This window comes from Nematostella vectensis, chromosome 3 (genome assembly GCF_932526225.1).
Source record: "Nematostella vectensis chromosome 3, jaNemVect1.1, whole genome shotgun sequence".
Lineage (NCBI taxonomy): Eukaryota > Metazoa > Cnidaria > Anthozoa > Actiniaria > Edwardsiidae > Nematostella > Nematostella vectensis.
The window spans coordinates 1240406-1266311 of NC_064036.1; the positions used below are offsets into that span (position 1 = coordinate 1240406).

Below are 25906 nucleotides of genomic sequence, written 5' to 3' on the forward strand. Positions count from 1 at the left end.
AAGGGGCGACCTTTAACACGAAATGACCCAACTTTTGGCGGCCAAGGAGGAGGGGGGGGGGGGTGATGGTTCGCGCGCGTACCCCCTGTACGCAGCCGGGGTGTGGTCGCACCTCTGGATCAGAATTTCAGACACGAAGGAAGATTGTTTTTTCACTTTTATTCAAAATTATCTAGGTTTACTCTAAATTATGTCGATAAATTGTGACCGGGAATACCATCCGATGAGAGCCCGGGCGTATAAAATGTATACTGTTAAATAGATAATTTCTAAATAGAAAATTACGATTTATTTCTAAATGGTTTGTTTTAAAAGCATTGTCACCACAGCAGTCCCTCCCTTTCACCCTGCTCTGGATTCCCACGTATAACACGTAGTTACGTTCGCTAAACTTTATACCTGAATTGTATATAGCTGTTTTTAAAGCCATTAATTACAGTAGTAAGGTGTTAGTTGGACTTGTAGGCTCGCCCAGTAAGGTGTATAGCAAGATTGTTTTGGCTATTTGTTTGTGTCTTCATGGATGTCTTCCCCTGTGGTTAAAGGGAGATATCACATTACAAAAATCTGCTCGCTGGCCCGTAAGCAGCCCTGACAAAAGGACAAAACACCAGGTTTGTTGGTGCTGCGAATTCACCAGCATTTTTTTTGCGATGTGGTTATTCGAGCGATGCATCGCCAACAATGCTGACCGGAACAAGCTAAAATCCAACCTGCAGTACACAATTCATACGGAATATATATTTTTACCTTTTTAGTGAGTTTCTAGATCAATTTAAAAGTTAAAATTAAAACAAGAGTGTCTTACTGAGAAAGTATGGAGGCCACTTCAAAACGTTTTAATTCACTGTAAAATTCTGACGATTTCTCTGGGAGCGCGCGTGGAATTTAAAAAATTTGCTAGCCTGATGCACATAGCAAGATAAAAACGCGCGCGCACCTGTCTACCGTGTCGGTGTGAATATTTCGGAAACAATCACAACGACAGAACAAAATACTTTTCGACAGGTTCATTAAGTTGCTACGTCGCTACTACTGTATGTGCTAGGCTTGGAGGTTTGCGAGTACTGTTTGCTCATGTAAGAATATGCCGCTGACATTTAAATAACTGAAAGATGAAAATTATTATGAATTTCATTTAAAAGAAGGTATGCAAACTCCTATAGTCCTTCCAATTAATTTGTTCCTGGTCTATGTATTTTTTTTCTGGCTTAAAATTCCCTGGCACTGTCACCTCTGGTACCTCTGTAGGAGAGCAGTATGGCACGAATCGCACACACGGACGGGTCTAGCGGAGGACGGGAGCGGCATGGTGTTACTGGAACAGGGTTGACAAAAAATACCACCGCAGCTACGGCAGTGATGCTGTTGAAAATAACCAAAAGGCGCTAAGTGGTACATAGAGTACACTGTTTCGTCCTGTTCGATGTTACTAATGAAAAATGGATGCGAAACTCCAAACGAAAAAACGCTCGCGGTGCGGTACATAGACATAAATGTGGATGCGAATCATGCTGTCATGTGATGGAGTTAGCTTAAATATTAACCCGTAGCCATAAAGCGGACTTGCTTGTGGCGCCTGCACGACAACCCGCATTACGAATAACATTCCTTCGACAAAATGAGATTCAGCAGACCTAACACCTCCACTGGTAGCACAGATGGAAGGAGGGACACGAAAAGGTGATGGTTCTGTCTTGGCGCCCCAATTTTTGACTACAGACCGAAGCACCCCAAACCTCAACCCTCAGAAAATCTTTCTGTTTACTCACAAGAAGCCTCAATTCTATGTCAACGCTTTTCAAATTAGAATATGTGAATTGTGTTCTCCGAAGAAATGTGACCGTGTACCTTTCTCCTGGATAGTGAGAAGGGCTGTTCACATTGCTGACAATTCAAGGCTTCCTTGTCGTCAGTCCATTTCATTTCCTGCAATATAGACGGTAGCCTGCTTAGACAGGAAACGCTTTTCATTACAGATATTCACTAATGCGTTACTTATAGTCACACAACGCTCAATAATACAGTACTTATATTCACACAACACTCACTAATGCATTACTTATAGTCGAACAACGCTGATCAATGCGTTACTTATGTAGTAACGCACACCAATGTGTTACTTAGACACACAACACACACCAATGGGTCACTTATAGTCACATGAGGCTCACCAATGCGTTGCTTAAAGTCACGTAATGCTTTCCATTGCGTGACTGATAGTAACGCAACGCCCTTTACTCAGTGATAACATAAAGGCTACATCAAAACAGATTTTATGAAACAAGTATTGACCAGGCTACAAATAAAATGCAAAAATTGCAGGGCTCAACGCTTAATATGTACCTTCATTGTTAAGGTGACTTCTTTCATTTCTTCGACTTTCTGTTGCGATCTGAGAGAAGTGGACAACCAAACATGAGACATACCTATCACAGGCTCTGCGGATACTGATAGTGTCATGCGCACAGTACTCACGTGCTAAGATGGTATCCCATTTCCACCAGCGCCTGTACACATTCAAAATGTTTCAATTTATTAAAATAGCATAATTAAGAGTATAAGTAATTTCCAATACTACAGAAAAAGATGCTGGTTATAGGATGAGAGCGCGCGAGTCCCACGTCATACAATGCATAATTTTTAAAGACATGTTATTCGCCTCGTTTGTGCGCCTAGAATCATAGAGGCCTCTACATATATTGTGCTATCGTATAGCGCTGTATTAACTTATAGCAGTATGTTAAATCTTGAATATGGGGAGCCGATTAGTAATTGAGTAGTTTTAGTTCTTATTAATTCTTCTCATCCAACTATTAAAGAAGGCCAATCATGCCGCCATTTTATGCTCCCGCTCAATGGCGAGTAACTCAAGAAATCCATTTCCATCTCTAATTCAAGCGAGTAACCAAGATATTTTCAATCAAATAATATTGATCAAATAATAACGATATTATCGTCAAGATCATTTGTCGGCTTACATTCGTAGATTGTTATTTTGAAGTTTTCTTTAAAGCAAATAAACCGCTGTATTTTAAATAATAAACAATAATACAGCAGTGGGTGATCGACATTCTTCAACCCATAACCTACCGTCTCCTGTTCTGCATTGACCTTTGCCAGAGCAGCGTTCTTCTCAAGAGTTGTTTGGTATTCCTGGAAGAAGAATAAATGAGTCTGAAATGAAACCACCATCCTCAACAGGGTGAGAAATAGTATGAAGACCAAAACATCTAGGGGTGGGGGGGGGGGGGGGTAGTGGGGGTGGATGGGTTGCGAATTAGTATATTATATATACTACTTTTTTATTTTCAGCAAGCGCGTGCAAGGAACTTCTAGTAAAGGAAGTGTATTACCTTTTCAGCGCCTACATGCGCTTGAGTGGAAGGATTTACTAGATGAGGATGTGGCCTACCTTATTAAGCGGGTCCATGAGTTTGAATAAAACGGTCTCGCCCATACATTCCATTCGCTAAAGTTAAAAGATCTAATAGCAGAGAAAGTGTCCCATCTTTTCAGCGCAAACATGTGCTTGCAATAAAGGATCTACTAGTAATGGAAATGCTCTACCTTTTTAGCGTGTCCATGCATTTGGAATAAAGAAGGTGCCTTCCCTTTTTTAGCGCGTCCATATGCTTGCAATGAAGTATCTACAGTATAGTAATGAAATGTGCTCTACCTTTTTCAGCGCGTCCATGCGCCTGAGTGACTGCTGCAAGGAACCAATTCTCTCCTTCTCCTTGTGAAGCTCCTCCTGTAAGTTGGTCCGCCACTCGCGCTCTATTTTAAGGTTTGTCTCCAGCGCTGATCTAAAAGAATAGACAAACAACAACATGAAGAATTCATTATCCTTGTTACCAACATATACATCTTCATCATTACCAGAAACGCCGTCGCCCCATTTCATCACCACCAATAATCACCAAAATCATCATCATCAAAAGACCATTATCATTAAAAGCTGCTGTCGCTGTCATTATCATCGTTATACACAAAACCACACAATCGTTATCAAGCATCAACGTTCCTAGCATCATTGTCGACTTCATCATACCTTTCACTTTGTGTGTCTGAGAGATTATTCTTGAATTCTTCTAACGTCTCCATCATTTGATCCTTTTCTGCCCCAACCACTTTTAGCCTGAAATCAGACGCACACATTATATAATTTTAACACACTAAAAACTAATATCAACTCAGCCATTTTTAAGTAAGACCATTTACTAATCGTGCTCAATATCGCTACTGCTTTTGGTCTGTGAAAGTATGTACGTAAATCTATCAATGCTCGAGTTCACCTATTGTTGGTTAATTCGCATATTTTTCTTTGTTCGCCTGCTTGTTTTGGACAGAAAAATTCCTTCACTCACCGGTGTTCTAGCTCCTTGATCTGATTGACAAAACGTGCGCAATTCTCCTCCAGTGCCGAACACTTTTCCATGTGCTGTCTGTTTGAGGACTCGCACGTCTGCAAATAAATACGAAGTCAACTTTACATGGTTTGAGTAAATAATGGGGAAAGAGAAAAGTCAGTCAGCTAACACAATTGATGTACAGTAACCACACTGCCAACTAGAATAACCTGTATAAAATATAGGAAAAAAAGAGAAAAAAAACAGGCGATAATAAATAAGAAGCAGGCAATATGAGGAGAGAAAAAAAGAAGAATGATAAAAGGGAATAAAAAGAAGTAAAAGAAAATAAGGAAAGGGTTAAAAATATTAAAAAGTGGAAAAAATAAAGAAAAGGATAATAAAAATGATGAGAACAAAGAGAACAAAATGACAAAGAAATAAAAGGAGAAAATAAAGTGTTGAAGCAAGAAGGAAATCAAGAAGAAAAAGACGAAAAAGACGAAAAAGAAAACAAATAAAGTTAAGGGAAAATAGATAAATAATTAACTTAATTTCGATTTACAGAACATATTAATTAATTTTATTAACGCCAGGTCCCTGACCTGTAACTTGTTGTGCAGGTCGAGGTTGATCTTCTTGATGTCGTCCAGTTGCCGCCTTAGTACGATCAGCGTGTCTTGCTTATCATGGATGTCCTTCTCCAGCAGACGCATGGCGACCTCACTCTCCTCCTTCATGGAGCGCATCATCTCCAGCTCTCTCTCAGTCTCCTGGAGTGGAATCAGTGATTTCAAGTCAACCTGACGGCTTACAGGGTCACAACGCCTTTGATACAGATCCAGATCTACTCCTTTTCTAAATGTACTGTAAGTTACTGATACAGGAGAAAGAAGTGTCATCTGAAAAAGAAAGTTAATCTACCTTTCTTAGCTGCATTTCGGTTTCCAGTTGCTTCTGCGCCACATCATACATCTCATTCAGTCCCTCCCTGGAAATCCACAAACACATGATCAACCCCTTATTAGGAATTAGAAGTGAATCACGATAAGCGCATTGTTGTTGTCTTTAGGGGGATGATTTGGCATACACGTACCATATTGAGCCATATTTGGCCTTTTTCTAGACCTCTTTATTGACTCAGCCCGACCTAAAGAAGTATTTTAATATATTTTTGTCCAACCCTTTAAACACGAACCTTATTTGCCTAGTGTAGAACGCACAAATGGTTACTATGTCTGGTTACAATAGCTGCAGGGATAGGCCTGTGTGTGCATGTTCTGAGAACTAATCACAATTTAGAGTTTTATATTACCATGTCTGATAGGAAAATGAATACAGTACATTGATACTAAAGTATGGTATCAACATTCAATATCCTATATTGAAAACTATGTAGGCCGCCATGATCATAGGTAATTTCTTTAATCATTATTATATTATCACCTGGATTTCTGATAGGTCTCCCTCTCCACGCTGATATCTGCTTGAGCAAGCTGCAAATGGAAGAACAATCAATTTTATATCCATTGTCTTCATAAAGTCTTAGAGGTTTATGGCAATCACATGTCACATTATCCAATCACCTGGATCTTCTTCGCACTAAGTTCATTCATTGCTTCATTTTCAGATTTCAGTCTGTCTCTTTCTTCTGTCATTGCTTTTAAAGCTTTCTCTTGAGCAGACAACTGAAATAAGACACTTTGTAATTAGGTTGTTCTTTTTCACTGCCTCTAGCTCCAAGCATACTGCACCTTAATATTAAGTTCCTCATGGGTAATCTGCAGGCTCTTCATCTTGTTTTGAACTTCAGCCAAAGAAGTGCTGGAATGGAGAAAAAAGTATAATATTATTCAATGTACATTTGATGGGTTTGGTACAAATATAAATATGTCCTTTTTCAAAATTCGAGTTTAGCTGCTAAAAATGCAGCAGAAATTAGAGATTGCTGTTAATAACTATAAACTATTCGAAAAGAGTAACTTTCACGTGTATGGAATAAAAGTGCACAAAAACGTGATATAGTAACAAAGCCAAGATTTGTCCACAGGGAAAAGCTAAGTTATTGCTTGAAACTAATCTTATCAATACAAGCTCACTGTGCCTTGTATCTGATACACACGCAGCATGAATATACAGTATAGCATGTCTGCTTTCTGCCATCCTCAGGGACCCAGGCCATCAAGGTCAGTGTTCCACCTTATTCTCGCACCTTGATACTCTGACCTCAACACCCTGGGTTCCTGAGGATTGCTTTCTGCTTTTGGGCTACTTCTAGGAGATGTATGCAACAGATATACTGTACCATAATATTACCAGTTAACTGACAGAGTTCAGATTTTCAGGGAAATAAATAACTAAAAATTATTGATTATTCTTGTTGATTTATGTTCACTTCAAATATATAGTACATCTCAAAGCTTCCATTTTGTAGTATACTGTATAGCTATTTAAAGTGACCCCAATCCCAGGGCTAAACAAAATATCCCCGATCCACAAATTGTGTGAAGTGAGACATACACTGTGGAAGGGTGGACCTTTGTTATGTACTGGATGTTATAAAATGTTCTGCTAAAATGCACTTAGTATTAGCTGCAGCATACAGATGCAACAAATAACACAACCTTAAACTCTTGTTAACTTCTTCAAGATATGTCTTCTGGTCTATCAGCACGGTCCAGTCAGTCTTACTTCCTGTATCTGACCTGCAAGTTTTATTTGGTATCAATGAAACATTTTTTTTTTTTCAAAAATTTGATGGTCATTAAAATAAACAGAAAAGATAAAACATACTGTAAGGGAAACTAATAACTTACTTTTTTCCATCCTCTTCTGATTTTTCTAAATAGTTTCCATCTTTGAGGTAAAGACTGAGATCTAGCACAGAAGACTGCAGATAAACACACAAGAAATAACCCTTTAATTAAAATACCTGATAAAAGAGGCCTTAATTGATCACAAAGGAAATCACATTAAAAGCAGACTATGCTTACTGAGTATCAAGACATAACATAACAGTACAAGGTTTATTCGAACATACACCTATATAAAAAATTTTGTCTGTGCAGATGGCAAATGGCAAATGTAAATTATGGCAGTTCTTACAACCAAAAGGAGCCATAGACCAAATATATTTCTCACAAATGCAAAACAAATAAAATAATAAGTATAAATTGAAGGATTATCTATTAGTTAACAGTCATTACTGTAATTTATGGTCCTGGCATCACAGGAATTTATCTATCACCTTTATTTTAATGAATAAGTACTTAGCACCCATAAGCACCATGTATCTGTACTTACCCATGTATCAAGATTGTCTCCTTTGAGGTCAAAGTTACAGTCGATGACATTGATGCCAACAAGAAGACCAGAAATGACAATTCCTTCATCCTGCATCAGTAAGGCATGGCTCTCATACCATTCCCTAGCAGAACAAGGGCACAAATCAATGTTGAATACTACAATAGTAAGACAATAAAATGACAAAAGTATGAACATGCAGCAGGCCAGCAATGACAATCCTTTTAGACTGCATCAGTAAGCCATGGCTCTCATACCAATTGCAGTGGTGAAAGGGTGTAAATGAATTAACTATTTGACGATATGAGACGATACAGAAGAATATTATGTAGGCCAGAAATGACAGCTCCCCTTCGTCCTTCATCAATAAGGCATGGCACTCATATTGACCCATAGCAGTGAAAGAGAGATTAAAAAAGCTATTCTAATGATAGGACAGAAGCAACAACAAGAAAAGCAGCAGCTTAACATCAGATGGATAGATAGTTTATTAAAATTATAGATTTATTAAAATCTTTACATTGCAGCCTACTAAGGCTGAATTGCGTAAATATACAATTGTAAAATACTAAAATAATAATATAGTAAAAAATATATATATGATCGAAATTGATAAAAACTTATTTACAAATATAGAGAATAGATAAAAGGTTTAAAAGCTACTTATTTACTTGACATTGAAGGTATAACAGTGCTGCTGAAACGCTTGGTTTTAATGGCTGGACGATTAAAAAGACGTTTGTTTCTAATGTTGTAACGATGAATTTGTCTAGGTGGCAAAAGATGGTGTAGTTTGTGGTCTACATCTGTGGTCTGCTTGTCACACAAAGCCTTGCGCCTATCATATAGTGAGCATATACCATAATTAACACATATGTCGCGGTAGGGCATCGCTGGCGATGCAATGGAGAGCGCACGTTTCTGAATGTGTTCTAGGTCTTCTTTAACATATGCCGGGATTGCGTGATGGAATAAAGGCGCGCAATACTCTAAAATAGGTCTTACACAGGTATTATAAAATCCAATGATATCGGATACTGGAACTCTAGCGTGCTTAAGCAAAACAAGAAAGCGCTTATTGGCCTTCTTTATAGCGTAATTAATGTGGGAGTTCCATTGTAAGTTGTTTGAGATTGTTACACCAAGGATTTTTGCATGATCGACCCGTTCAAGTTCTATGGTATTAATAGAGAGAGGAGCAAACTGATGCTCTACTCTCTTGAAATCGATCACCATTTCTTTACACTTATCTGAGTTCAGTTGTAATTTGTTGCGAGTCGACCATAGCTCTACCGAGGATACAGCGTCTTGGATGCTACTAAAGCAACTTCGGCTAGAGTGGTGTCGTAGACATATTTCCAAGACTGAGCCCCAGGTGGATGAAGGTCATTGATCATAAGAAGAAAGAGCCAGGGCCCTAGCTTGGTTCCTTGGGGGTACCCTAGAAGGGACATGGCCCCACTCCAAGAAACAATCATGTGACAACTTCACTCGTTGGCGTCTGTTGGGTAGAAAGTCACCCACACAGCAGGCAACACTGCTAGGGATGTTGAGGGAGAGTATCTTTTTGACCAGAAGCTGGTGATCAATCAGATCAAATGTTTCCTATAATCCAGGAGAACCACACGCACAGCAGAACCAGTCCTATCAGTGACCTCTGCGTAGGTGTGCAGCATGGAGATTAGCGCCTGCGCAGTTGACGATTTGGGGATGGCCCCAAATTGGTGAGGGTCAATTATTTCAGGGACTGCGGGGCCAACATGATTGCGTACAACAAAGTCCTCAGCTAACTTTGACAGTGCAGGAGTCAGTGAGATGGGCCTAATGTGTTTGGTGAAGATCGTAACAGGTTTCACCTTGGGTAGGGGTGTGACGTCCGCGTCCTTCCAGGAAGGTGGAAGCTTCTGCTCGGCGAATGAACTGTTGAGAATGGCGCAAACAGGATCAGCGAGAAAGTCAGCATAATTTTGGAGAACCCAGTTTGGCAGCCCATCAGGACCTGAAGCTTTGCGAGGATTAAGTGATAGCAAAGCAGAGCAGACGTCCGATTTATCGAGACGAATGGCTTCAGCGTCATCATCGGTAGGTGGGAGGCCGTCCAGCGTAGTGGATTCTTGCATGGGCTCGAGCAAGGCGCCGTTGATCAAATTCGTGATGTCTTCCCTTGATTTTTTTTGCCTTAGAGGTGGTCGATGTGAAGTTGAGACCAAATGTCATCACTTCCCGCCGCCTGAGTCATCCCAGCAATCTTCTTAACCTTGTTCCACCAATGACTTGGTTTAGTGTTCTTAAGATTAGTGACCTTTGAGGCATAGAACCTGGAGCGACATAGTTTACGTTCACGGTTTACGACATTGCGTAGGCGCCGAAACTGTTCATGGTCACCTTCGGCGAAAGCCTTCTGACGCAGTTTGATAAGGTGTTTAAACTCAGCGGTAATCCAGGGAGGATCATTGATGTGTAGTCGGATGCTCTTAACCGGCATGATATTGTCTAAACCTACTTTGATAAGGTCGAGCAATACTTGCAGCTTACGCTCACAGCCATGAATGGAATTAAGAATGGACCAATCGACAGAGTGGAAATATCGACCCAGTTCCTGTCTGCGACTTGGCCAGGTATTACGCTTGGAGTGCGGCAGCTAGTGGTATTCCTCACAGATCTCTTAGTTGACTGTATCAGAACCACTAATTGGTCCGACAGGCCAAAAGGTGGGAAAGTCTTCACTTGGTCCTTGTCATATGATTGTGACATGTTAGTTATGATGAGGTCTAGTGTCCGTTCGCCTCTGGTTGGTACTTTAACGAGTTGCTTCAACTTGAATTGCGCCGTAAGATGACTGATGTTTAGGCGGTTGAAATAACCTGACAGCAAAGTACCACAGCCTGGGTACGGTCCCTCGATGGTAGTGAGTGAAGTGGTCAGATATTCCAGCATCGCCTCGTCGCTGGCGCCGACTGGGTGATAAGTATGGTACACTGTTCCAGATATAATACAAGGGAATCCCCTTGGGAGTCAGGCGGGTCTGAGGTAAGCCAATAGAACGGTAACCTGTGGATGATATAACTCGGTGAGGGCTTTGAACTTAATTGAGTTATGTATGTAAAGTCCGACTCCACCATGAATACCTGACGTTCGGTTCTTCAGTAACAGGTTATATCCAGAAATGTGGAGATGATGTTCGCTCATATAGTCATAGATCCAAGTTTCGGACAGTGAGATCAAGTCCGGCTTCTAATCGTTCACAAAGCACCTCAGCTCGTCTATTTTAGGAGACAAGGACATCATGTTGGCCAACGCTACGGAAGGGACAAATATATATATTCGGGTGGACGGCCTTGGGGGCTCGACGAACGCAGGACAGGTTGCGTGACGGAGGAAACGAGCGTGACGAACTTGAAATGCAAATTGGACGGCTTAAAAGTTCGACAGATCAAATATTTAATGAGTCAGAGAGTCAAATACTTAAAGTAGCTTTCAGAAATGAAGATTTTGGTGGAGCAAGCTCTACACGTGTGCAGCCGCAAGGAGCGAACAATTCAAGGAACATCAACACTTTCACTGTATGGTGCATGGATATGTGCTTAAGAAAATCTAAACTGGTCAAGGTCAAATGCTTCCACTGAATACAGTTGGACATTTGTTGGTATAAGGGTATCTTCTGTTGCTGTAATGAGACATAAGAGAGGTACTGTACGTTATTACATTAAGTCATACTGTAATAAGACAAGAGAGAGCTACTGTACGTTATTACATTAAGTCATACTGTAATAAGACAAGAGAGAGCTACTGTACGTTATTACATTAAGTCATACTGTAATAAGACAAGAGAGAGCTACTGTACATTATTACATTAAGTCATACTGTAATAAGACAAGAGAGAGCTACTGTACGTTATTACATTAAGTCATACTGTAATAAGACAAGAGAGAGCTACTGTACGTTATTACATTAAGTCATACTGTAATAAGACAAGAGAGAGCTACTGTACGTTATTACATTAAGTCATACTGTAATAAGACAAGAGAGAGCTACTGTACGTTATTACATTAAGTCATACTGTAATAAGACAAGAGAGAGCTACTGTAAGTTATTACATTAAGTCATACTGTAATAAGACAAGATAGAGCTACTGTAAGTTATTACGTTAAGTTACACCTAGATCAGACTAATGCTACATATGTACTTACACATTGTCTTAACACATTAAAAAAACACTCACGCCATTGCAGCTTTGTTTTCCACAATAATCCTGATGTAATCTGCTAGTTTCTTCTGCATCAATGCAAGTCGTGTCCATGCCCTCCCTTTGCCATGGCTGGTTCTACATAGCAAAGATCAAACACTGATTCAAACATTTATCAACAGGCTCCAATATACATTCTGTCAATAATATTTTTTTAGTTCAGTACAGAATCGTACTAAGGAAAGGATTTGGGAAGAATCAAGATTGGTTACTGTAGGATGGAAGTGGAAGAAAAAGAGAAAACAAAATTGAAAATTTTGCAGACAAAGCTTTATCTTGCTAGTACCGATTTGGCTAGAATAGAAAATAACATGTGCTGAGCTTGTGTCACCACGAGAAATAACAGCAAGAAAGCAAATTCAAATAGAGAGAGGTGTATGGAAAGTGTAGGGATTTTTTAAAAAAAACCTTCTCTTTCTTTTCTTGTTTAGTCTGCCATTTTAGTTTCTTCTCACTGTTTTTTTCATTGTACGAAATTTTCATTAGAGAGATCATTGCCTGAATTAGAGAGCTGTCAGTGTTTTGAGATCTAATATACCTATTTAACAAAACGTTGTCACTGCAAATGGCCAATGGCCAATGGTAAATAGCTTATGGTTATTAATTATTTGTTAACTTAAAGGTGTTAAATAAGGCCCAGTAATGTCAGAGGCAAGCATTGGTAACCTTTATTGGATAATTGTTTTGATTTATCAATATTCTTCGAGACGCATGGTTACTTTCGGTCGTAGAACTGCCATTTGCCAATCGCCATTTGCACTGATAACCTTTATTGAAATAGGTGTAACTACTTACTTAATACTTGGCAAGTTTCGCACACTGTTTGTAATTTCATCAGATTCATGTGCGATTTTCTCAAGGGCCTCTAGTGCTGCCCAATAGTCTCTCCGTTGACCAAGGAGATTGCGCTTCACTGAGGAAAGAGATTAATGGTTATTTAGAAGATGAACTGTTGTATGTTGCGTGCCACTTGCACCATGAAATCACATGACTTTTGGAATGGCCAATTCAAGCCAAAATAAGCGCATCATAGATAGTGATGAACTATCTATGATGAAAAGAAAACTGAACTGAAAAGATAAACTTGATCAATGAAAATAAGCCCTTTATGATAGACAGACTGCTAAAAGCTGAGTGCACACAAGTCTCCCACCCAAAAAGTAACATTACCTGTTAGTGCATGAAATCTATTCATAACTGATAAAAAAGACATAAAATTGTTTCTTTTCCAAGCCCATTCCTGAGTCAGTGACACAATCCTTCAATCCATAATGAAAAAAATATGAGAAAACAAAATCATAAGCAAATGAAAATTAGTTGATTTGAGTAGCTGGAAAATAAACGAATGGTCACCAACTGAATTGACATTAGGGAAATTTGCAATTAGAATTTCTAGCTAGGATTTTCTGAGAAGGGTAGGAGAAAGCTGTAATTACATGCAAAACTCTGAAAGAAAGTAATAACACATTGTAATAAGAAAAAAAAACACTACACAATCCCCACAGCAGCTAAGTAATCTTATAGTATTAACTAGTAAGTAAGTACTTAGTAATATCCAGACAATTAAGTCAACCACTATCACTTCAACAAACAACTTTAAACGCTGGACAGTACATATCTGTTATATAGACGCTTACATTTGAGGCCATGTCGCAGGATGTTTTCGATAATAACAAAGAACTGTTGGAAAGGTTCGTGTTCTTCGCCTATCACTTTGCCAACTTCTAGGGCAGATTCAATCAAAGTTTTAATACAAAGCTTGGCAATGTTTAGCAGATTTAGCCTCTCAGTCTTCCAGTGTGACTCTCTCTTGGTCATGGTACTGTTGGAATAGGTCCGTGAGCGGGTAAAGAGCTTGTTGTTGGAGTTTTCAGGAGAATCGTCTTCTTCCGTCCCCGCGGTCGCCATTTTGGGCACAAAGCCTCGACTTCGCGACACTTCGCGACAAAACAAGAACACATAACACAGGGACCCCAATGTCAAAAGAGGATCACCAAATGACAATTCGACATTCTGAATTCGATTCGAGTTTTTGTAAACCGTGTGATTCGAAACGAATATTTTTTATACGACAATGCAACGGCGTGCTTTTATGATATTCTCTCAAACCCTAAATCTTAAGAAGAAAAACAAAAGAAGAAAAGGCAAAGTCTAAAAAATACCACATCGGATACCTAAGATTCTCCTAGTGAATAGTCCCTTTTTTGGGTTGCTATATTATTCCGATTAATCATAGAAAAAAGAAAAACAACTTCTCTTGAGATTTTAAAACACAATCGTGCTTGGGTTGCCTGTGGTAAAGGGTGTGTATCCTCGCAATGCATGGTGGTTATCGTACGAAGGTTCATAACAACAACAAGATGGCGTTCAATCAATTTCAGCAGTATCAGGCCGCCTGGCAATCGCAGCCTTTACCGCCAGGATGGGAGGCTAGATACGACAACAACGTCGGTAGATAGTAAGTCTTCCTGTAATGCTTGATTTAGCGGAAATCGGCACACGTTTAAATATGGTAGCTCATAATAAACTTTTGTCCATGGTCCACCGGCGCTCTCTCATTCATCTTGCTTGAAACCTACTTTATTTGACTTTTAAGTTCATAGTCAATGAAAGTGTGCTGTACACAGCTCGTGCTCAATGTAGGTGATCGAAATGTAGATGTAGAAAAAAAATGACATTGGCTTTCCACAACTGAATCTATTGTGCTGTGCTATGCTACCCTCATCAAGTGACCAAAAGATAATAAGGGAAAATATGTCCCTTTTTGTATGAGAGGTGTACGTTTTAAAAAGGTTGTAAATCGTTTAGAAACATCGAATGGCTAGATATTTTAACCCCAACTACTGTTTGGCATGTTTTGAATTAATATAATTCCTTACTTCCACAAAACTCTTGCAAACCTGTTGTCAGCAAATTTTATAATTTGATTGGTGTTTGTATTCAATCCACAGTTATTTTATTCACCATGCTACAAGAACAACAACATGGAAAGATCCCCGTTTGCAGCAGCAAGAACAGATTGCAATGAATAACTTTGGGGTATGATACTGTATAGTTGAAAAGCAGTACCCTTTTTTTTTCTTTCCTCTGACCAGCAATTGGTGTCTTTTGTGTGTTTTAAAGAGATATCAAATAGAGTAACCTAGCCAAGAAGAGTAATGTTACGACTCGCAAAACTGTACTCTGTCCTTAGACCAGCAAGCTTCACAAGACGTTTATGGAGTATAGTGACAGTCACAGTAAATACTTATTACTTTGTTTGTAGCAGCAACACACTGCAGCTCAACCCATGAATCAGCCTGCGGCTCCTGTGGCTCAACAACCTGCTGCAGCCCAACCTTCACGTCAACAGGTGAACTAAACATTGCATCCCATCCCTATACCTCCTTTGGACTGGAATTTAAAAAGAAAAGTATAGGTCCTGTTTCGGTTGGTGCCCCGCCCTCTTTAATGACTCCCCCCTTTCCCTATCACTTCAAGAAATCCTACGTGTTTCTTATTCACATTTAATTTCATTTCTTGTTCACAACAAATAATATAATACTAATAATGCTTAAGGCTAAATGCAATCGTAAGTTTAATTCTAACCTCTTGGTGAAGAGCAAGGTTTTTTTAAGTATAGATTCAATGTCTTTTTTGCTTTTAATTTATTTGTTTCACTTGACCTCAAGGAAGTTGACATAAAAGTTAAAATCAAGCCCTGCTAATATTTTGCTTGAGATTGTTATTAAATTTCATCCTCCAAGAATCTTACTCTATCCAATTCATACAGATTTTTTTGACAGTACTCCTCATATTGCTCTTAACAAACTCTTAGGAAACATCTTTTACAACAGAAAGGCAGAGAAGTGAAAGTTTGGTGAGTAGAAACTTGGTTAGCACACCTCAGTGGCCCCCCCTTCTCTGAAGTGTAATAGAGGAATCACAGGTAGCCCAATCTCTATATTTGTGCCTATTGATCTTAGGGTAAACATTGTAAGGAAAAAAATAAAATAAAAAATAACATTCTGAAAAGAAAACATGTAGTTTAGGCTATGTGCACGATGTTGATACTCAACGCCGGATTAGTGAGCCTACTCAAATAAATTAACGTATATTTTGCCAAATGTTGCTCTTCACTATGAAATAATTAGCTCCAAGGGTGTTATATTGTTAAATGTTTACAAGGAATCTAGATGGCCTTGTTTAGAACGTGAACGCACCACGCTTTTAAGAATGGTTTGACCATGCACAGTTTAGTTTAAGAGCTTTGGAAGAAGCATGCACGCACTGGGCTATTCAGATCATCGGACCGTGCACGGTTTTGATTTAAGGCTTTGAAGAAGCGTACACGGTACTCGGTTGAAATACGAGAACCATGCTCGGACCAGGTACCCGCTTTAAACCCGTTCCATAGTGTGCTTCAGTACACATGTTACAAGGTTGGATACCAACATCATGCACATAGCCTTTAGTATTGTTTAAAGTTCACATCTTGCATGTTCTCTGGCCATATGTAAGTGTCTTTGATGTTTTTGAAAAATACAGATTCAAACACTGTTCATGACGGAGTCCATGGTAGAAAAGTAATTTCCTGCCAAGGTAGTTTCAAGCATACTGTACCTCATATTTTGTCCATAAATCCACACTTCCTCCCACTTTATCGTGCTTAAATCTTGTTGGAGTCTCCACAGGTAGTTGGAGTCCCACCGTGCCAACAATGAATTTGACAACTGTCAAAAATAGCCTTATCCCTGCGAGTGCAAAATTATCCCATGTACCAGTGGCTGCAAAGATTTTTTAAGGGTAAAAAAGGTCCCCAAGTAGTTTTTCTCTGCTGGGAGATATATGGGTACATTTTTTTGCTCTGATTTTTATATTAAGGGCAGATTTGCATGAAAATAGGGACCTCTTTGCGCTCACGGGGACGAGGTTATTTTTAATGGTTGACAAATTCATTGTTGGTAAGGCTCTGGTGACAGCTGTTTACTGTAGGATCAATGGACGCAAATAGAGAGCTTGGATCAATGGGCACAAATAGAGAGCTTGGACTACCTGTAGAGGGAGTGCATAAGGAAAATAAAATAAAGTTTCCAGGGAGAAAGACATCTTTATTCAGAATTTAGTGACCATTCAACCATAGAGCTAGTAGTAAAGAAAACTCTGCATTTATTGAAAAAAGAAAGGGATCTTAAATGCCCTTATCAAGAGCATTAAGTTTATGATAAGTAAATGGATTATAATGAGTAAATCATGCTGGCCCTAATGAAAAAATAATTTCATTAACTAATCAAATCCACTTTAAATGCAAATATCACAATCTTTTAATGAGCATGACCTCCCTGTTCTTTATTGTATTGTGAAAAGTCATGTTTAGAAATTGTAGTACAGTACTGTACCTAGGCCTTTGGACTTGGAATGAACTAGATGCATGGCTGCATGTACTCGGGATTCTCTTATAAGGTTTTTTTAATGTGTAGAAGGCAATTGTAGATCCATACAACCATAAGTGATACTTCGAATGATCACTGCTAATAATGGTTACAAAGTTTGATAGGATATCTGAGCTGTTGGGGCTCCATTGCAGAGATAAGCTTAAAAACCCTCATAAAGAAATGGTGTTAAATTGAAAGGGGTTACTCTGCAAATTTTTGTTTAAAGAGCACTGAACACAGTTTAAAAAATTACAAATCTGAAAATTCCCCAAATTCCATTTCTCCCTTGCAGGCCTCATTGGAGTCTTATGGATTTGACTTTGATGAACCAAAAGAAAAGACGGAAAGTGAGAAAGCTAATTGTAAGTGTTTTCACAATTTTTTTTTTAAACAGTAAAATAGAAGAGGTTAGAATCTTTGCAAGGAGGGGGGGGGGGGGGGGCTTAGAGTGGCAATCGCACCCTCCAGTTCACTTTCAGTCAATGTGACCTTTTTAAATATTTCAAAATTTTAAAAAGCAGTGTGTCTATTGTAAGTTTTTTCGAAGATGTGACTGATAGTTGAGAGTGGATTCTTTTGTCTTACTTTGGTTGAGGTTTTCATCAGCCTGTTTGAAGTAGCCTGGTGCAATGTTTAATTAGAAAAGTCCAGCTAGCTAACGTTATTATAAGGTACCACGCAGATGCTACTTTTATGTGTTTTGCTGACACTTGAAAAGAAGTACGAATAACAAGAAATATTCCTATGTAAAAGATGATATTCAAGAATTGTTATTAAAGTTTGTAAAAGAATACTGGCCTGCAAAAACCTGATATAACCAGGTGCGTACCCAGGATGGCCAGGGAGGGTGCACAGTCATGGGAAAAGCATAGTATTTGAGTATTCCTTTATAAGAAATGTCCCACTTTTTGGCCACTGAGGGGGTGTGTGCATTTTGTGCACCCCACTGTAAATGTGCCTAAATAACTTTTCGGTTTACTTGTCACTTAACACATAAAACACTGATCTCTGTTAACTTCTTTTTGAACTTGAGCTTTAAAACATTTTGTTTATCCCAAAGTATTTTAATTCAAATAATTTCGAGCTCTGTGATTCTCATGTATGTTTACTGTTTATTTTTCCAGTACGATCCCAGGAGTTCTCTGTGAACTTCTTTTTGAACTTGAGCTTACAAACAATTTTTTTCCCAAAGCATTTTAATTTACATAATTTCGAGCTCTGTGATTCTCATGTATATATACTGTTTATTTTTCCAGTACGATCCCAAATGAAGATTGAGTTCTCTAGCATCTCTGATGAGGTGATCGCTATTTCCCTTGAAAGTGTGAGTATGAATTGACTTTAGTTTTTTAAAGACTATGGTGGTTCCAAGTTTTGTGACAAATCTTTTGTGCCACACAAAACACATGCAAATGAGATGGTATATTTCTGTTGAAAAATATATCCACTAGAATCACTGTTAAATTAAATCTACTTGAATCACTGTTAAATTAAATCCACTTAAATCACTGTTAAATTAAATCCACTAGAATCATTGTTAAATTAAATCCACTTGAATCACTGTTAAATTAAATCCACTTAAATCACTGTTAAATTAAATCCACTAGAATCACTGTTAAATTAAATCCACTTGAATCACTGTTAAATTAAATCCACTTGAATCACTGTTAAGGATACTGTGACGAAAATGGCCTAAAAAATTTTGGTCTTTATATCATTATGTAACTAATTTCCAATCAAAAATATTTAAAAATATTTTAGGTTATAGGTTTTTTAAAAAAAACCTTCAAGAACAAGAATAAACATCTTCACCTTTGGTGTCAAAATCTTTTAATCCTTTTAGCGAGCCGCACTAGATACGGGGCTTCAAAAAAATTCCAACGTTTCCCAGTGATGTGTATCTACATGTGTGATATTTTTCATCTGCGCTTGTGCTCACATCTTGAAACTGCTCTCTTCATTATTTGAGTTATTTTATCTGTGAAAACCTTCATAAACCATGCCTTGTAGACAAACAAGCGGTTGGAGATCAAAAGCCTGAGAGAGTGAAAGAAAAAAGAAAACGAGTTACAAAAGCAACAAGCCCCAAAAAGCAAGAGCTTCTTGCACACAAGTTCTCAGCAAAATTTTCACCGTCTAAGCTAGAAAAAAATGCAACATTTGTTGGAATAATTTGTTTGAATGTGTTTCTAAAGCTGATTCGATCCTGCTCAAAATAAGAATGGTAAATAACTTACCCTATTGCTAACATAGCTGTAAAAAAATCTTGCTTCGTAGCAAGTGGAATCTCAGGAACACCTTCATTTTTGCTTGCACAAGTTTTGCTTTGCCCGTGTTCTTTCTGTTAAAGTTTGTGATCTACCGACCTGATGGCGTGAGGTGACCACGTGAAGTCTGTCCTGTTGTGGGTCTGTTCTTTTTCTGAGATTGACACTTATGTACCGTCATGATTGTGTGACACCAGTTCCTATTAGGTGTGATGTGCCGTAGTCCTTTAAGCCCTCAAGAAAACTTTGAAGGCGCATTACAGCGAAACTAAAATGTGCTAAAAGGCAACAAAGTTTTAAAATGTTGGTACCCTAGAATTTGTCCGATTTTCATATAATTTGACACACATGTAGAACAGTAGCATCGCTTCAAAAGGGGTTCTCATGTTTTTGATATTGTTTTCTAATCAAAAGTTATTCTCACCAAAAGGCATAAAATAGCTAAAATAGGCAAGAAATAGCTGAAATTTGCATGCGGCAACTTTGAAATAAAATGACTCTTCAATAGAATACATTATGAAAACAATGAGAACCTTTTAAACCTTTTAAAGATTGACATGGGCTTATGGAAATAAGTCATATTGCGTTAACCTAGGTACGAAGCAAGGGTACAAACCTAAACGCCGAAGACAACAGTATGATTTTGCGTATTTCAGCCCCTAACCAAAAAACTCCTTATTGAAAAAAAGCCATGAGTAGATGCTCAATTATATTACAAATCTTAGTATGTGCAGTTTTTTGTTATAACAAAAAAATTTCTAGTGCGACACAGTCGCGAAGGTGAACCGTAACCTTAAATTAAATCCACTTGAAGCACTGTTAAATTAAATCCAGCTATTTTTTTGCTAATAAAAAATTACCTTAATTTAGATAATAGAATTATCCAGGATAACTAACAGGAAGCCCAAGTTAATTTAGTGTTTTGCACTTTGACAGTCAAAATTTGAAATCTTCAAATTTGTGTTTTATGAATAAAAATGACTTGCAATGACTCACTTGTTGAGGGACGATTACTAATTATCTTGAAAACAATATATGGTTCTTAATTTCCCTCATGCATTAATGATGAGGGAAATTTTGTTTCTAAATTTCCCTCGTGTATTTATAATGAGGGAAATTTAGAAAAAGACAAAAGAATCTTTTGTCTTCTAAATTTCCCTCTACATCAGTGCATGAGAGAAATTTAGAACCAAGATGCTTGTCTTCTAGTTTCCACCAGGGAAATAAATAGAAGGCAGCTAACTGCCCTCAGAAACAAAAGAATCTGAGGTGATCATGGTATTACACATGTTGAAGTCCAGGAGTGTTTCTGAATTGTGTCTTTTTCATACAGGCAGATTACAATGAAAATGATGCTAGGGAAATACTACGGACATTGAAAAGTAAGATTAGATATTCTTGCATCCCTTGTAAAGTTCTACAATTGTCTATCACATATTGTATTACTTGGCTACTTGTCTTGGAATAGGGCCTCCAGTAATATTATGTGGGAAGTCTGGTGGGATATTATCTCCCAATCGTAGCACTATCTAGCTTTAGTTACGGCCCCTAAAGGTGTGGACAGTTGATTCTCAAAATAAAAAGATGGTGTCAAGACGATTATGTGATAAGAGTCCAAGCTATCATAATCCACACAAAACCACTTTCTTCCCAGTCTTACTCAAATTCTTTTGTTTTTATGCTGTTCCACAGGAGAAGAAGAAGAAAGGTATGTTGTTTTGGATATTCGCAAAATTCCCAACGTATACATTTTTACAGTTGACCTATCTTTCGAAAGTAGAATAATGTAGACCACCACCAAGTCTAACGATCGGTGCATGTGTCTTGTCTAAATCTAGGTATGATCAGAAGGGGCACCTCTACAAGGGTGGATCCCAATTTTTCCTGAAGGGGGGGGGGGGTAGGGGGTGGGAAAGGGGACACTCCCCTCTGTACTGCATTTGGGCCTTTCCATATATGGATAACTCATGCTGGCCACTTACTCTTACTTCCTTTTAAAAAGAGCTCAAGTTACTGTTAAATGTTGTCCCGTGCTCTGGCTCTGGCAAACTATTTTCATTTCTGTCTTTGATTATTTGCTCAGTGACCTTCACTGTTTCTGCCATTTGCTAATGGTATGGTTATAATGTATGAAAATTCTTTGGAAATCAGTTGATGTATATAGATATACTTATAATTTTCATGCAGAATGCGTCGTGAAGAGATACAGAGGAGACAAGAAGAGGAGGAAAGGCGGGAGCGAGAGAGGCAAGAACAGGAGGAGAGGTGGCAAAGGAAGGAACAACGCCAAAAAGAGGAGCGGGAGAGAGTAGAGAGGGAGGCGAAAAAGAAGGAATGTAAGTACTGTATGCCTTGGTTTATCTATTTAGTTTCAGGACTCTTATGTTGCTTATCTCATATCCAAATCTTGAGTTGGGTACTAAAGGAAATAAAATCGATCTGCCAACCCCCTTCCCTTTCTCCATCTACAAGGGAATTTTCCAGGGTATTCCCATCATCTGCATTTTTTCTAATCCAATGGTCAAAATTTCTCATTTCTCTGGAAAAGCGGGGTATTTCTTTTTATTGGAATTACAAATTTGGTGAAGACCAAACAAGCATATAAAGTAGTTTTTCAAAATAAGACTGCTTTCAAAATAAAGAGAGAGATAAACTTATGTGCATCCTAGAGACTTTGACGTTATGGTTCCAGCAAGAGGATAAGTTTTGTTACGTGTATGGTTCATCATTTGCTATGTCTCAATACCGCTTCCTCTTATTCCTTGTTTATCAGTATCAGCCAAGTTCAAGCGAGATTATGGTGAAGCTATCGATGAAGCTGTGATTACCATGACCTTAGAAAGTGTAAGTGCATGTCTCCCCTCCCCTCTTATCATTTTTTTTCCTCCTACCCCAATCCCCTTCCCTGACATGTCATATTTCCCCCTTCCATTCAACTTGTTCTCACCCTGCTAGCAGAGCTTTCTTCCTGTTTGTTTCTATCAGTTCACTTATCCGTGTCTCTGTTCTTTCGCGTTCTCATTTGTTTCTGTGTGAAGAAGAAGGCTCTGCCGATAGCTGCTATCGAATCCCGTTGAGCCAAAATCTTGCGTCCCCTCTCCCCTTTGTTTTTTTACCCTATCTTCCACGCTCTCTTGACATACAGTATCATCTCGTGTTCCCCTCTACCCTTCGCCTCCCCCCTCCCCCTCTCCTTACATAATATCTCGGGTTCCCTTTTCCCGGCTCATGTCACCTTTGACTTGATACTATATGTTGTTCGTCGTAGATGAATTATGAGGAGGACGATGTACGGAGAATTTTAGAGGACCTTAAAGGTACAGTAAATAATAAAAGAGTATTTATTGAAAAATAAGCCGCGCTTTTCGAAAATATCCTTGTTTTGTCGTTTATCCATTATATGTTATAGCCTCGTGAAGTATTCTCAAACATTAGCTAATAACTTTGATGTTTTTTAGTCGAGCAAGAGGAGCAAAAGAAACGGTAAGTAAAGGTTACACGCACGTACTAGTCTTACTCGCAGCCGTTGTCACGCATGGCACTAGATGTCACGCATGGCACTAGATGTCACGCATGGCACTTAGATATCTGCCAAAGGCATTAGTCCTGAATGTTGCGACTCGTGATTCCTAAACATTGTTTTCTAGAATGGCACGGGAATTAGAAGAAGCAAAGAAGAAAGCTGCCGCCAAAGTTGCTAAAGAAAAGAGCGCTAAACCCAAAGAGAGCAAAAAACCCGAAACCAAGAAACCGGATACAGCCCCAAAGGCCACAATCAAAGCTACCCCTAAACCCTCTGCTCCAGTCGCCAGTACATCTAAGACAACACCAGCGAGAGGAAGAGCCGGGCCATCCAAGACAAGGCAGCCAATGTGAGTTTAATTCGAGAGTGGATTACTGTTCTCAAACACGGAATTCGAGAAATCCCATTATTTCAAAACCCCGGAAATATCCAAGATTTACCCAAAATTTTGAACCCTCTGAGATCATTGCAGATCGTCAGTTTTAAACTGAGGAGCAATGTCCGACTTTTCAAAAGTACCAACGCAGGGTACATTGTTGAGTACTCAAAGTATGTATATAACCCCCCCCCCCCTCCCCTTTCCCTCACCATTCCCTCCCTGTCGTGCTAGTATCCACGTACTAATTCTTGGGCTCGAGTCACGCGACAGTTGTATGTTTTCATTAATAGCAAAACAAAGCCAAAACCTCCAGAGTTCAAGTCACCTCTACGCACGGCTTCAACTGGGGTCGACCCCGCCCTTGCAAAGGGGCCAAACGCCTCTCTACTCATGTAAGTACTTACTGACAAGCACGGGCAGGCTGACGCATCGGAAGTGGGGTAACCTAATTTCCCACCTGCGTGCCAGGATTTTCACTAATGTTTTTATTGTTTTTATGGGCGTTTTCGGAGCAGCGTCTTTTGCACCATTTTATCATATAATTTTTGTTATTTATCGTTAATTTTTTTAATATAGTATTTTTAGAATTTTTATAACATAGTCGGATTTGTATATATTATATATTTAAAGGAGGGCCACAAGTTTATTAGCTATACTATTATGTGTCACCCTCATTTTAAATAAAGTCTTTATTATTATTATTATTATTATTATTATTATTATTATTATTATTATTATTATTATTATTATTATTATTATTATTATTATTATTATTATTATTATTACTATTAGTATTATTATTATTATTATTTATTTAGTCCTCAGTGGGTCCAGACAAAAGGGCCTGCTGGATCTAATCGTCAAGGACCAAACCGAGCCCTGGTGCAAGGCCCATCGTCACACCAAACTCGGGGCAGAGAGGTGCTAAACAAAGGTAAAACAGGCTTAACAAAGACCCTTTTAGTGAAGCCAACTATCTGCGGCGTCTTGTGAATCAGGCTAGCGAACTGGCGATGGGGGATTATTTTTATGGAATGCGTAGAACGAGAGGTATTATTGCTTTGGCGAGATTTTAGTCGCATCGAAAAAATACGAGATACCAAAATGCCAACATCGACAAAAAAGCAGGGGGGGGGGAGGGGGGGATTGGACGTCCCCCTCGGCGACCCAGGGACTGTTGGTCATAGATCTGTGCACACGACCACCGGAGAAGTATGGCATTCGTATTACTGATATTTCTTGACATTCCTTGTTGCATTAACAGGTCCACAGCCGGGACTTTGCCATGGCCCTCAGCACAGTCTGGTACAAGGGTCTATGTACACGGTGATCCAAATATAGATTACGGTGACGTTACCGGATGAAAAAAAAAAAACGATTTATTTACATGGGCTGCAAATGTTCATCAACACAATTATAGTTCACCTTTAGCTTATATCGTAGGTTGACGTCATATCGTGATAATATACCGCAACTTTTTTTTTCCAATTTAGTGTGTAAACGCTAATATGGACCCAAAACTGTACCTTCAGATAACTAAGAGTAATCACTTGTCACAGCAATATGATCGGTGAAAAGGATATAAAGACGTGAAAATATCGCATCGCTTTTTCTCGTCAAGTTAACCAAAGACGAAGCATTGTATTCCATTCTATAGTAGAGTTAGTGCACAGTTAGTATAGTACTATAGTACTAAGTGGAGTATGCTTGTCAACAGGGTCTTTGTTCGTTTCATCGGTTACAGACCGCCCGAAGATATCGGATACTTCGTGCCGACGAAAGATGCACAAAGTGCATCGCAAGCCCCGGAGATGCAAGAAAAACTTCTACTGTAACTCTCTTGTTGACAAACATAATCCTCTTTATAATACGAGCCCTGTTTATTTTCCTTATAATATCAATCGAGCGTTAAATAGGAATCTATTCTGATGTGCTCCCTTGGTGTAAATAGACGACGGAAAACATTAAATACCGACTACAAAGCTCAATTCAGATTGTCTTGCCCTTTCTCAAGAAATATGGAGTACTTTGAACTCACTAAGTCGACAATTTACTGGGTTATTTGAAGAAATTGAAAACTGTCGGGCATTTAGTCCATTGAGGACATTTCCCAACTGTCGGGCATTCAGTCCATTGAGGACATTTCCCAACTGTCGGGCATTCAGTCCATTGAGGACATTTCCCAACTGTCGGGCATTTAGTCCATTGAGGACATTTCCCAACTGTCGGGCATTTAGTCCATTGAGGACATTTCCCGACTGTCGGGCATGTAGCCACTGCGAATTATTAAATGGCAAATTAGTGCTTTAAAAAATTGTTATCAGACATTTCCTGTGTAACTTTATCAAATAAAATATGTACATAACATCGTTTATACACAACAAAATAAATACCAAAATAAACATTTGAAATCTTTAAAGGG

General features: G+C 38.7%; 2 protein-coding genes and 1 long non-coding RNA gene across 6 annotated transcripts; 1 reads left to right on the top strand and 2 right to left on the bottom strand.

The window, feature by feature from the left end:
• Nucleotides 1-144: 144 nt before the first annotated feature.
• Nucleotides 145-13842, bottom strand: LOC5517060 (RUN and FYVE domain-containing protein 2). Its single transcript, XM_048724539.1, has 19 exons — nt 13539-13842; nt 12697-12814; nt 11878-11979; nt 7656-7779; nt 7169-7242; nt 6977-7057; nt 6107-6176; nt 5939-6040; nt 5799-5848; nt 5277-5343; nt 4958-5125; nt 4371-4468; nt 4055-4141; nt 3680-3809; nt 3094-3156; nt 2479-2510; nt 2347-2395; nt 1852-1929; nt 145-1365 (listed from the first exon to the last, which is right to left on the bottom strand). The coding sequence occupies exons 1-19, from the start codon at nt 13807-13809 to the stop codon at nt 1231-1233; spliced, it is 1899 nt and encodes a 632-aa protein (XP_048580496.1). The 5' UTR covers nt 13810-13842; the 3' UTR covers nt 145-1230.
• Nucleotides 13843-14218: 376 nt separating this feature from the next.
• On the top strand, nt 14219-25472 carry LOC5516998 (GRB10-interacting GYF protein 2). Of its 4 annotated transcripts, none has more exons than XM_032387099.2 (16): nt 14219-14359; nt 14853-14940; nt 15167-15253; nt 15719-15760; nt 17608-17677; nt 18572-18639; nt 20916-20964; nt 21275-21290; nt 21770-21918; nt 22356-22426; nt 22851-22899; nt 23041-23065; nt 23230-23454; nt 23775-23876; nt 24303-24418; nt 24749-25472. In XM_032387099.2, the coding sequence occupies exons 1-16, from the start codon at nt 14220-14222 to the stop codon at nt 24823-24825; spliced, it is 1374 nt and encodes a 457-aa protein (XP_032242990.2). In that variant the 5' UTR covers nt 14219; the 3' UTR covers nt 24826-25472. The 4 variants fall into 4 exon arrangements, with proteins under 4 accessions (XP_032242990.2, XP_048580497.1, XP_048580498.1 ...); XM_048724540.1 differs by having other exon boundaries at nt 15170-15253; XM_048724541.1 differs by lacking the exon at nt 15719-15760.
• LOC125561152 lies at nt 18431-20578 on the bottom strand. The gene is made up of 3 exons (XR_007307161.1): nt 20443-20578; nt 19553-19860; nt 18431-19352 (listed from the first exon to the last, which is right to left on the bottom strand). It is a non-coding gene; the product is annotated as an uncharacterized LOC125561152 (long non-coding RNA).
• Nucleotides 25473-25906: the final 434 nt, after the last annotated feature.

Excerpts from the sequence above, each read along its gene's own strand:
- LOC5517060 (XM_048724539.1), bottom strand. The coding sequence starts at position 13,809 with ATGGCGACCGCGGGGACGGAAGAAGACGATTCTCCTGAAAACTCCAAC. Across the intron at positions 7,243-7,655 it reads GAGACAATCTTGATACATGG|TCTTCTGTGCTAGATCTCAG; the intron begins GTAAGTACAGAT and ends GTTTATCTGCAG. Across the intron at positions 4,142-4,370 it reads ATCAAGGAGCTAGAACACCG|GCTAAAAGTGGTTGGGGCAG; the intron begins GTGAGTGAAGGA and ends GTCTGATTTCAG.
- LOC5516998 (XM_032387099.2), top strand. The coding sequence starts at position 14,220 with ATGCATGGTGGTTATCGTACGAAGGTTCATAACAACAACAAGATGGCG. Across the intron at positions 14,360-14,852 it reads GACAACAACGTCGGTAGATA|TTATTTTATTCACCATGCTA; the intron begins GTAAGTCTTCCT and ends TTCAATCCACAG. Across the intron at positions 23,455-23,774 it reads TCCAAGACAAGGCAGCCAAT|CAAAACAAAGCCAAAACCTC; the intron begins GTGAGTTTAATT and ends TTTCATTAATAG.